Genomic DNA, 13,247 nt, shown 5'->3' with positions numbered 1-13,247 from the left:
TATTTGGCTTAGTTGTGCGTAGATCTTGTATGCTTTTATCCTAAGCTTTATAGATCTAATTGTCTTTTTACTAGCTTTTGGGGCTTAAATCCTAGTTACAGTAAGGAAAACTGTTACAAATAATGCTTTGAGTGCAAAAAGAAAAATTGAAGAGCTCAGGTGAAAATTTGCATTACACTTGGAGATCATTAAAAGATTTTTAAATATTCACCAAAAGTTAAATTTCCTAAATTGTTATTAAGGTACCTAAGTGATCTCATCTTCTTAAGGCACTAATGTCCCAGCTTTTTGTTTTATGGTCTATAGGAGCTGTTTGCTCAATACATTTAAAAGTAAAGTGTTCTAATTGCAAAACTAGACTTGTAGCTTTCCAATTCAGGCACCTGTGCTAACATAAAGCTTAAACCTGCAAAACTTGAACAATCACCTTTTTGCCATCTTTGGAAATCTCTGGACTGATACTTTACCTTAAACTTTTTTTAAGTATACTGTGAACTTAGTATGTAACAAGTACTTGAGCATTAAGGATGCTGATGAGCAAAATGTTTAGGAAGAGGGTATTAAAAGTTGTACTGTGACTAAACTAATCACACACCTAGATCCTTGCTCTGGAAACATGAGGGTGTACAATATTCTTGAAGAAAATTTTTAAATATATAACAAATTCTGAAGCTTGTGTGAACAATGTTGTTGGTGTAATTAACAAAACTCTCATTTCAATAATCAGAAGCTATGTGATTTTTGGAAGCTTACCAACAGTGGCTTACATGTTGATCCAGTGACTCTCATTTGTTTGAGAAAGCGTACAGATTAAGTATATCTTATAAAAAAAAAATTAATGTGGTGAATCTCACTTCAATACTTTATTAAATCTATTTAAACATGTATTAAAATATTTTAGAAACGTTAAACTAAGGATACCATTGATACCATTAAGTTTTAATTGTCTCTAATCTCTTGGCAATAAAAATAAAAACTTTTTTGAGGAATATTCTATGTAAAGCATTATTTGCTAAGAATATTCTTAGTCAGCAAATCCATATAAGCAGGAACATATATTTTCTGCTTTTCCATCATTTTAATATGTAAGTCATATGCTTCTAATAATCTTTGTGTGGTTCTTATCTGCATTTAACAGCATTTAGAAATCTTTCTTAATATTATTGAAAGCTGAAATATCTTTTAGTTACCTTCTCCTTCTTACCCCTTCTCAACAAGTTTCATGAGAAAATTAAAAATTTGAAATGAATCTACTCTATCTTATTTTGCTGTGCAGTTCCAAAGTATTCTGATGAGCCTGGATAAGCTGATGTGGCCTTTAGGGAGCGACACATCAAATATAGGCAGACAGCTCCTGTGTCTGGTAACAAAGACTGAGGGGGTCAAAACTATCCCAACAGGCCTGAGCAGGTCAGTCAGAGGCAAATGTTGGAAATAAAATTTGGTGGGGAGGGGAGTAAGGGGCCTGGGTCAAGTCCTGTTCAAAAAGTCAGCTTTGTCAAAAGCTTCAGTCACATTCTTACCTACAGGCAACCTCTGCTGATCCCAACTCATTAATCGAACTGGAGAGCCGTCTTGACCCTGGCTCCTTCTCTTTGAAGTGTGGTGTCCTCTGCAGCATGAGGAAATAATTTGCTGCCTGATTCAATGAGCCATCAGTAGAGCCAGCAGACCTAATGACATGTGAGAATATTAACCTCCTACCACGAAGAGCTGTGAATCTTGAGAGGCAGTCTATAATTCACCCAGCACTCCTGAGCCTTCCCTTTCTGTCTTATTCTTGCACTCACTTTCTCACTCACAGGAGAGAGAGAGAGGAGAGACCCTCTTGTCGTAAAACTTTATTTCCTTCAGTAGTGGGAGCCTTACTGAGCTGCTTGATAATGAGTTACTTTCCTTTTGCAGTTGGATAAAATTTATACTGAAAACTAGACATCCATCTTGCATATAATAATTTCTGTTTAAAATATGACACAGGCTACATAACTGACATCAAGGGGGTGGTAAACTGAATACTTACCCAAGTAGACTATTTTATGTTTCCTTATTTATTTTTTGTCATCAAACGAAAAAAGTAAAAACAAGAAAACAAACATGCATAACAATGATATTATTCTGTATGATGTGTTTTCTAGCTGCCCTCAGTCAAGAGGATTTTTCTGCAATGCCCATTTTCCTTCTTTTCTTTTTTTTTTTTTTTTTTTCCCTACCTAAAGGGAAAAACAGTTCTGCCTGGCCAAGTACTGTGTGTTATATGCACACACAAGGGTGTATTCTTGCCCTTTGATTCTTAACAAAGAAATAGATTGTTGGTCTAATCCTGCTGCTTTGAAAGTCAGGGCTGGTTTTTCTCTTGGTGACTCCTTTAGCATTTTGAGTCACAGATTCAGGTCTCAGTGTCTGGTAAGCTTCAGAAAGTGAGCCACTGTTATTCATGTGGCTAAATAATGAGAAAAGAAAAGCAAAAATGCCCCTGTGTGTATATGCTACCCACCATGAAAGTTCTGGTGATTACCAGACTTTACACTGTTATATATCCATATACAGTAAAATACTGTAAGAGTTTTGTTTTGTTTTTAATGTCTTTTCATAGTGCCGGTTGGTACTGCAAAAGGTCAGAACGTAGAGGTTGTGGGTACAGATGGGAAACAGAATCCAAAGTAGAAAATCCCAAACCAAAAAGACTATTGCTAGTACCTTAGTCTTGTCTGTGCTAGAAAGGTTTTGGGGTTTTTTTACTATAACTGTACTAGCACATTTCTCATATTTGGTGTAAACATAGCTTGCAAAAGCAAATTAAGTTGCACCAAATTAAATTACACTTCTGATCGTAAAATATGTTTCTCCACAGGGAATGAAAGTTATCGATATAGTTGTGCAGCCAAACCCTTTCTGTTGGAAATTGAGCCTGAATTCTGTTGAGTTACAGTTAGAGGGTTATTTTGATTCGGAGGACTTGGTGAAACTTTTGGTGCGCTGTGTGGATCTGGGTACAGACTAAGATACCATGCAGAGGGGATAGAGGAGGTTAGGGGAGACAAAGCAGGGTAGGTAGCAGAAGGAAAAAATAAATAAATGGCAGTCATATGCTGTGTAACAGGTACTACAGTGTCTGTGGTATGTGGGTGTGTAGATCCCTGGGATTTTAAGTTGTTCTAAAGATATTTCTTAACATTGAAGGATTTGGTGTTATGTCCATTAACAGTTCGCTGCTAGCATGCTTGAGCAGTCTATTAGTCGTTCTCACCTCTTGTAGCTGGTCACAAAGGCCAGTCCTCTTGCCTCTCTCTGCTTCATCTTTTTTATTAAGTTTATTAAAACTAGTCAGATTATACTTTCTTATGGCACAGGCTGTGCTTGGTCCATTCATTATGGTTTCTTATCTTGGCAGGCAATCTGAATTGAACGGCAGCTAGTCCATTATGCACATATGAAGCCCATCACTCCTCCAGCAATGGCCAATTCATCAAACATTTATCTTTTGCCCTCTGAGCAGTGCGTCAATTTGCTTGTCAATCCTCAGCCTTGGTTGTTGTGGAAGATGGGAGAAAAATTACTTTTCTTTTCCCCCTTCTCACTGAACTCTAGTAGTCGAAATGGGCTTTACTCTACTCACTCTACAGGCTTGTTACTCCCCCCTTCCCTGTGCAAAAAGGGGAGGGGTCAGGTTACTGTCTGAATTGCAGAGTGACAGATTGATCCAAGATATAGTAAAGCTTTCATTATGGCACTGCCTTTGCACTTGAATTTGCTCATATTTCCATTATAATGCTATTTTTTTGAGGGTTTATAAATAGGTTCTCAACTTGGCACATGGAGCTGAGAGGAGCTTTTAAGAATAAATATGTTATAGGGTTCTATTTTTTTTTCTTCTTTTTTTTTAACAGGTTTATATTTTGTAAACCCTGGCTTGTTCTTTTGCTAATTCTAATCACTAATATTTCCTTGAATTCTTTCATGTTCAGGAAATGGCAGTGTTTGCCTCTTTTTTTTTTCTTTTTTTTTTTTTTTTTAATGCCATTTGTTTTATTTGGACTGAATTCCATGTTAAAATTGGGGAAAAAGACAAGTGAAGCAAGGGACACTCACGTCCAAGTTTTTCTAACTCCTCTAACCTTGTTTTTTCTTCATCAAATACTTCCAAGAAATTTTAGCAGAAGCATGCGTAAGTCCCTACTTAGGAATATTATTGAAGTGATGCATCCATCCATTGAACCGTAGGGACTTCCTAATAGTGGTTTTTCCAGAATGCCCTTTGATAAAACATGACCGCATACAGTCACTTGCTCTCTGCTTGGTCATTTTTAGCTGTTTTTTGCAAACTGTATTTTGTTATATGATACTTGTTCAATCATTAGATGGCTAAGAGATCATTCTCTGATCCATTTTGTATTATTTTAAAATATTTTATATGGCTTATGTGAAAACTGCCTTGCCACAGGCTATAGTATTACACTGATTGTCATTTTATTTAAATTTACACAAAATTGTAACAGTAATATCATATAAAATCTTGGCATGTTTAATCCTAAAGATGTAACATAAAAACTTAAGCAAAAAGAAGCCTAACACGATGGATAAAACTTGAGCTGTGTTAATGCGATATCCTCTTAGGTAGAGCTGTATTAAATACACATAGCGAAATCTGAGACTTTAAGAGGTTCATTAGCAGAGAAAGGGAATCCCATGCCAGTCAACCTGGTTGCTTTGTGTTACAGGTAAACCAGGAAAATAAATTACTTTCCTTCCTTTCCTTCCTTTCCTTCCTTTCCTTCCTTTCCTTCCTTTCCTTCCTTTCCTTCCTTTCCTTCCTTTCCTTCCTTTCCTTCCTTTCCTTCCTTTCCTTCCTTTCCTTCCTTTCCTTCCTTTCCTTCCTTTCCTTCCTTTCCTTCCTTTCCTTCCTTTCCTTCCTTTCCTTCCTTTCCTTCCTTTCCTTCCTTTCCTTCTTGACTTGGTAGGAGGGAATGGTGGTTAAACAACTGAATGGTTGTCTTTAATATGGTTTTGTGAGCTACTGAAAACTGTAATTTGGATTTGTAGTTTATTTCACCAGGTAAATAATCCACCCATATGGGGTACAGCTGTAACAGTTTATTTTACCTTAATGTTGCAATTTCTTCTAATTTCATTGCGAGACGTTGGACAAATAGGCTATGTGCATCCCTCCCAAATGCATGTACTTCACTGAGCCTCACCTGAAGGTTTGATTCACTTCCTGGAAGGGTTCGTCTTTTGTCACTGGCTGTAAGAAATTATGAGTAACTGGGCTTCTACAGATGAATGAGAGAAATCTGCGGTGTTGCTTTTCAGATAATTTCATCATTTGAGGAGCTGCTGTTTAGTAGCAAAATCTCTCTGTCTCTCTTTTGAAATTCTGTAACTCTGTTTTATAATTGGTAGGAAAAGTTTTGAAATGTTGTGAACTTAACATTTAGAATCCAGAAGGCCTCTTACCTCTTTTGTCCATGTATTTTGTTTGTGTTCTCTTTGCAGTTTGGAGGTGGGTAGTGGTTTCTAAGTGTTGAGTAGCTTGAGGGGTTTTTTAAGCAATGGAATTCGCTGCGTAAGACTATAAAAACCGGGTGAAGATTCTGGGTTTTCATGAATCCCCACCATTTTAATGTGCTTACATATCTCTAGTTTATGATTGTTGTGCAAGACATTTTCATCCCAATCTTTTTTGTTAATAAGGTGTCCCACATAGTCTTGTATGCTTTCAGTGTATAAAGAAAGGGGAAAAATTAAGGATGGATATTAATTTTATCGTATATCTGAAAGTTAAGTATGACGTTTATATGTAAAGACTCGGAAACTAATTGTACATCCAGCTCATAACACAGGTTTAGTCTTTTCTTATGGAGATCTTTTCTTCCCAGATGTTTAATGATTCTGCACATTAATTTCTTTCCATTTTCTCCTTTGCTGACCATATTCACAGGCTTGCCTTAAGTTTTATTCAAAGACCTGCTTCCAGATATTTTCTATCTAGCAACAGAAAGCTGCAAACAGATTGACTGGAGGCGATGCAAAATGCTGCCTCTAGATAGCCTGCAAAATACTAACATTCCCTCTGATATTAGGCAAAACAAAGTGTTTCATGTTTTGGAAACATTGGTAAGCTTGTTCTCCATTGAACAGAATTTTTTGATTCCTGTTTTGTGACTTGTCTGGTCTAACTTGGGGCCTGGTCCACGCTAGAAATTTTGGAGGTTCTTTACTTTCATTGGAGCATCTTTTTTCTTTTTTTCCCCCCACCTGCTTTCATCCAAAACTCATGTCAGAACTGCTCATCACATACTCCATTCTCTTTTCATTTTGGATGTATTATCATGCAGAAAAATGGGTATGAACGCCGAGTATGACTGCAGAAAAGAAAAGCTATTATGTTTGTGTAGTGTAGAGGTAATTTTTTTGATGCTTTACTTGTAGTTTATCTGCCATTACTATACCTGTGTGCAGGAAATGCATAAACCTCCAACTCACAGTGTTTTTGTGATCATAATAGTGAGAGTGGGTTTTTTCCTGGAATTTGAACTGAATTCTAGCCACTCTATCTTCTTTAAAATGGGTTATTTATTTTTCTGTACTCACAGGTGAGTAGTTCTGTTTAGGACAGAACCCCCCAAAGCAGGTTTGAGAGTAGAATTCTGACAGAGGCCTCAGGCTGAGGGAGTTTGCACAGCAGATTCACTGAACCCCTTCCACCATCAGAACTGACTTGGAAATGGCTTGGATTTTCCCCCTTATTTGTATTCTGTGCTTCAGATTAAATGGAATTTAAAATCGAACAGGAATCAAAGCAAGTAAACCTGAAATGATGTTTTGCATTCCCACAGATTTATGCAAAATCTAAACTTGCACGTGTGTGTGTGTCTTATGTTTTTTTTATATATAGTATTTATTTATTGCTCTTTGTTTTGTTTTGCTGAGGTTAAGTCAAAGGACTAGAAGTCAGGAGCTCTGGGTTTTATTCCTTGTCTCTTAGAAAATTGCTGGAGGTCACCTTTCGTTAGTCACTTAACCTCTCTCTGCTTTACTACAAAATGGAATTTTAAGCTCAGCAGGTTTTTGAAGAGTAATTCATTAATGTTTAAAAAAAAAATGCTTTGTGTTCCTTGGCTGGCAGGTGCTGGAGAAATAGAAATTACATTTCTGTTCTTTAAATACTAAAATTACCTGTACTAGGGTTCTTGTGTTGATTCTGCTCTCCCGTAATCTGTTAAAACATAAAAGGCAAGAAAAAAGGTATTTTGAAAAGCTTTTGTTTTGTAACAGCTCTGTCTTTAACTTCTGGTAATGGCTATCTCTTGTCAACAGAGTGCAAATCAATTTCAAGGCTAAAGCCAAACTCGCTCATTTACATGTTGTTAACTGCTCTCCCTTTTCCTGTTAAACAGGAGGAAAAAGTCATTAGATATGAGGCAGCTGTCTTATAAATGGAGGGATGGGGTAAAATGTGAGGAACACTTCTTTTCCAGCATGTACTTCTGAACAGCTGGTTCTTGTGAACAAGGACAACTGCAGAGTACCAAGGTTTGTCCATTACTTGAGAGGCTTCTGCTTTTTTTCATTTATAAAATCTCGTGTTTTCATTGTCAAATATTACCAAAATGAAGAGCTGCTCTTTACTTTCATTGTAACCAAATCCCCGTCAGGCCAGAAGGACCGTATGGAATAGTGTAGTTGACAATTGCCATGCATACACGTAGAGGGGAAAAAAAATCTCTGCCATGACATTCCTTTATGATTAAAACTTTGTTACAAACCATGAATGAATTACGGAGAAGAAAGCTGGAAGATACCATACTGATTAGCCAAAGGACTCGGATAACATGATGTTTCTGAGGCCTTTGTATTCTAAAGGATTATTTACTGTCTGCTTACAGAACATCTTAAGTCGTTTTGCAGAGGGAGTCAGTTTCCTGTTTAGCGCCGTGTTTTTGTAAGCTAATGAGGGCAAAGCGTGAGCCATAGGCAATGATGCTGTGATATTAGCTGTGACAGGGAGCTTGATCATAATTATCTTAACGAGGATAGGGTTAATTACAGTGGAAATGTAAAGTTTTTTCTGTTTGAATGAGGCTGCGCTGAATACATTGTGATGTTTTGTCGGTTTGATGTGACTTTGGAAATTGCGATGGAAATCTCTTGGCAGCACTTGCTCTCCTCTGGGAGCAGAGTGTGAGCCCTGCGATGAGGTAACTGAGATGGTACCTGTGGGTGAGATAATGGGCAGCTTTCATGTCATCAAAGCAAGGAAAAGCAACCTGTAATACACCTTAGTGATATTTATTAGTCTTTTGAAACTAGGGAAAACAACTACTTGCCACTGTCCCTTCGGTGCTGGTTGTATTGTGGTTGTTAGATTGTGTGTTTGTGTTAACATACCAACACGGGGAGACATTTTTTCTGCTGTGAACTATGAGAAAACAGCACAGATTTCATTTTAGACTGTTTCTCTTTCTTGGGGGATTTCCCTCTTTATCTCGTCTCTTAGGGTGTTTGTGTACTCCTTGCTATGCTGTGTGGATATTCACACACACACATATATATATATGCACTCCTCTCCTCTTTTCGAATAGGCTCATAAGGAATACTTGCAGTACGTTAATATAGCTATCTCACCCTCATTAAAAAGAAAAATGCCAATATTTTGTACTGATTTCTACCTCAGCTTCTCAAAAATGCTTTCTATATACTAATTCACGATTGTAATCCTTTCTTATCCCCCATCTGCAGATGGGAAGTTGAGACACATAGAAGTTATGGGACTTGCTGAAGTTTGTGCCATAAAACCTATTGTGTGGATTGTACTTAAAATTTTTACATTGTGGAGTACAACTGCTGGGCAATATTTCCTTATATATCATGATGGTAGAGATTGTTGCCTTGAATCTAGCAGCTAGTATTGCATGTTGACAAACATGTTTTTTCCTTTTTTGTTTCTTTATCAACTCTCTTACCAATTTTGTTTTGGTGTTAGTTTTCCCTTCTGTTTGAGGTGAAAAAATAAGACTTCTGTGACTAAAAAAATAACATATAGATTTAAATTTATGTTAATGGCTACACTGTCTCTCTGTACTGTGGCAACCCCTCCCATCGCCCTGGACTCAGAATTTAGGTGGTTAAATGACGAAGTGCACGCGGCTCTGATGACATGAAAACAACAATTAATAAGCAACGCCCTGTGTAACACGGCTTCTTTTTAACTGAGCAGCTAATAACATTACATGGCAAAAATTATCAAAACCAGACAGGTGTAAGGAGATTTGTGCACAATTTTCTCTGCCTATCTATGAAACTAGTACCCTTGTGTTCAGCCCAGGCTTGTGAAAGAAAGGCTGTTTCAATAGGCAACTCCCTCTAGTGTTTCAAGGCCTTTTGTCCCACTTCATGGGTTGTCATTTTGTTTTATGCCTCCCCTGCAGCAATTTTGGATGTGTGCTTTCTTCTCCTTGCCAGTTGCCAACCATTTGCTGATTCTCATGATAAGAGTATTATATTTGCATAACATAACTCAGGAACAATGTGTATTTTGATGCTTGGGCTCTGGTCAGTGTCAGCAATGTTTTTTCACAAAGGACCTATTAACATCCCATAAGGCTCTGTGGTGTTGACAAGGAGGTGGCCTTCTCTGAACTCCTTTGGCAAGTAAAAGTCTTACATTGAAATGTGAGGTTTGGAAATAATCCACTATTTATATAATAAAAAGTATTTAAGGGGAATTGCTAAACTAGGTTTGTCAAATAAACTGAAATGAAAACTCATAGCAGCTTGATAGACTCACTGCTACTTCCTCTGGGTTGTTTTGTCTTTTAAAGGTACTTGGGGAAAGCACTGTCTGAAATGTTTGCTGATGTCTCTTCTGACCTTGACTTTGGCAAAACCAAGTCTGTTGCGACCTTTTGCTGAAATAGCTAGCTTAATACAGCTTGCTCGCACAGCTCTCCATGGTGTACAGTTTACGTAGGCTGAATCGAGTTTTTCTGAAACAGCTTGTTAAAGACGAGTGCAAAAAGTGTGACTGTTACTGTGGTGGTTGTTTCAGTTTCATGTTTATAATAGAGGAGTTTGTTCTTTCAGCTTCAGAAATTGTAGTCTCAATGCATTGTAACGATATAGATATGCCATAGGGTGTAGGCATAGCAAATTGCATTCTGGCTGCCCAGCATCAAAATGCCATTAGTAATAGTTGTACCTCCCTTTCAGAACGTCAAGTCAACAGACTGTGAGAGCTTTGGAGTCCTTGGACTGAAATACGCTGTTTCAGTGCTGTACAAATATTACTTGAATATTCATAGTTTAGTGTACAGTACCCAGTGTAAAGGTCATGGACTTGATTTCCTTTGGTTGTTTGAACTCTCTAACTGTGATTTATAAGTGATCAGTAAGTTGTAACTACAAAAGCCGTGTCTTGTTTTTGTTGGACAGAAGAATGTTAAATTGTCTAATTTGAAACCCATATAGTTTCTAATAATATTTGTATTTTCCACTAGTGGTAGTGCCTGTAGAACTCTCTAACAGGGACCTTGGCTGTATTTTGATCTTTGTCAAATCTGGGGGGAGGTTGAAGAAATCCCCTCAGTAGAAATGTCATTGGAAACTGATAAATAGTATAGACTGCATCTCTCTTATTCATCACATTTTATAAAACAGCCAGGAGATACAGTGATGATCTTCCCACTGGTAGGCATAGTAGATCAGCTGTCAAGTCATGCAATCTCAGCATATCTTTAGGTGTCTGGTAGGTGAATGAGCTGTGAATGCGTGTCTGTGCGTATGCTCCGTATACCATGTGTCTTAGTTGATTAATGTGTGGGGTAGTTTTTTTTTTCCTTTTGGAATGTGCAAGCATTAAGAATCAAGTTTGGAATAGATGCCTTAACAAAGTACCAAAGTGTTGTTCTTAGTTTTTTTCCCTGCACTTTTGCTATCAGAGGAATGAATACCTCCAGAATCTTGTTTATTTACAAGCCATGATCTGCACTTTCATGTTGTGAAATGCTCCTTTTAAAAGCTGCTCTTTACACTCTGACTTGTGGCTTGACAGTGGGGCAGTAAGTTCTGAAAAGAAAGCAAATGCCTTTTCTGTCTGGAGTAATTCTGCATTTTATTTTGTAGAGAACATTTTATTTTGTTTGCAGGGACTCAAGAAGCAAATTAAGTGGTTAATAAAAAGGGGAAAAAAAAAAAATCCCTTCTCCATTTCCTATTATTGCATGTAAGGTAACTGCTAAGAAATGATACTTGAAGTTGTATTTATTATTGTTAGCGGGGTATGATATTTCTTGGCAGAAATGATGGATGACAACTTAAATTTGTGTCCAGGGAATGAAGGTGAACTGTGACAGAGTTATTTATCTTGGGAATGGAGGTTAGGGTCAGGCGAGGCTGGGTGCCTGAAGGCACAAGACATTGACAAATTCATCCTGCAGGCCCCATATCTGAAGCCTTTTGTTTTGGATCCTGGCTACTCACTAAGTGACCCCCATCCTTCATCCTGCCAGCATGTGAAGGATGTGTTGCAGTGCCAGCACTCCCCTTGCCACTAATGCTTGTCATTCACTCTTCTGACAGGCCCAAACCAAAACTATTCCCACTCCTGAAGGGGAAGGTTAAAATATTTATTTCACTCATAATGGCCTCCCTGATTTAGTGGAGTATCATTTTTCCTGTTGCCTTTGTCGTTTGCAGGTCACTAGAAGGACTGAAAACATTCAGTTACTTGGAAGAGCTGATCTTGGACAACAATCTACTTGGAAATGACCTTCTGTTACCCAGGTTACCCCACCTCCATACCTTAATGCTCAACAAGAACCAAATATCCTTTCATAGAAATACCTGTAAAATGTCAAATGAGTTTTATGTGTCAGCCAAATTAAAGTACGTGAAATATAGTTCTTGTGCAGACAAAGCATTCTCTCGTTTGGCACCTGGAATACTTCATAGTAATTTATTATAGGTCATTCATAAATGAAATGCACCATTATATCTTCCTGTTGCTCCATTTTAGTGAGAGATCTAAGTTATGGCTCTGAAGAAATCTTTCTAATAGATAAAATAGAGAAAGAAAATAATGTCAGTGCTACCAGTGTGCGGCAGTTCTTGTGTTTGCTTGGGGTTCTGTTGCAGGCTGACCTCTAGTGGAATAGAGAGTGCAGTGAAACGCTATTAAGTTTTTATACTTTAAATAGCTCTTAAAACATTAAAGTAAAATAAAATTAAAAAAACCCCAAACAACCAAGAAACATAGTGCCTTTCTGTATTTGAATGAAGCTGGTAGTATGCACAATTTGGTAGCTGCTATGCAACCACAGCTGTAAAAGCAAGTCACTGTATTCTCGATGTTCCAACTCTGTATAAATTCATCTAAAATGCTGTCCAAATCAAGGTCTTAATACATTAAAGTATTTAGATGGATGGTTAAGTCCATTCATAACCAATCAGTCACTTCTCCACATGCCTGAAGTTGGTGCCTGCTTAAGTTTATTCAGAATAAATATTTCAGCATTTGCCTAAATACTCTGCTGAATCAGAGCCCCTAGTCTGTAGGCTTATATATAATGGTCTGTAAAAACTAATTATCTGCAAGGGCTGGGCACGGACTTGATTATTAAATAATTTTTCCAAACTCTGACTCTTCTGGAGATTTGAAGATGCGTAATATATGGTTTTACAAAAGTGAAGGGCGAGCAAATTGTGGCCAAAAGGCCAACTGAAGCCTGCAGAGTCTTAGAGCACAGCCCATGAAAGCCCTCTCCTTGTAACTGCAGCGTGAGGACAAGGCTGCTCAACTGCAGGCTTTTATTACAGACAATGTAAACAGAGAGCAATTTACCTCCTACTAAAGCAAAATCCTCCTACTGAGGAGAATAAAAATAACTGCAGATTCTACTATTTCTGCCCTTATTTTTGCCTCTATAAATAAATAAAAATCATCAGAATAACTTTTACTCTTGGGGCCCTGGAAATTTGCCAAGAATGTCTCTTGAGTGGTAATGATCATTACTGTGCTAGGTTTCTGGTTAATGCCAGGATTCTGTGGGTTGGATTTGAGTAACTGGTTTTACCGTCTGCTGCCACGGTAGAATCTGAACTGGGCATGCTTTGATGAAGAATGTACAAGAACGCTTTTCCTGATGCTATGGGTGGTGGTATGTCTGGTGTAGCATATCTCTTTCTACAGAGCACGAATTTTGCCGAAAGACCCCAAAGCATGTCAGTGTATTTGTCCTTTTAGTGGGTGT

The 13,247-nt window shown here is 37.7% G+C and overlaps 1 protein-coding gene across 1 annotated transcript in view; it reads left to right on the top strand.

The window, feature by feature from the left end:
- LRMDA (leucine rich melanocyte differentiation associated) overlaps positions 1–13,247 on the top strand; it is a gene marked incomplete at both ends in the record, with an annotated part of 684,290 nt that overhangs the window by 368,739 nt on the left and 302,304 nt on the right. The window contains 1 exon segment of the mRNA XM_082002385.1: positions 11,695–11,842. Coding sequence (XP_081858511.1) covers positions 11,695–11,842 — 148 coding nt within the window.

This window comes from Phaethon aethereus, assembly GCF_964289735.1.
Source record: "Phaethon aethereus genome assembly, chromosome: 7".
NCBI lineage: Eukaryota > Metazoa > Chordata > Aves > Phaethontiformes > Phaethontidae > Phaethon > Phaethon aethereus.
The sequence above is the reverse complement of the archived record's forward strand: the minus strand, read 5'-3'. Positions and strand labels throughout refer to the sequence as shown.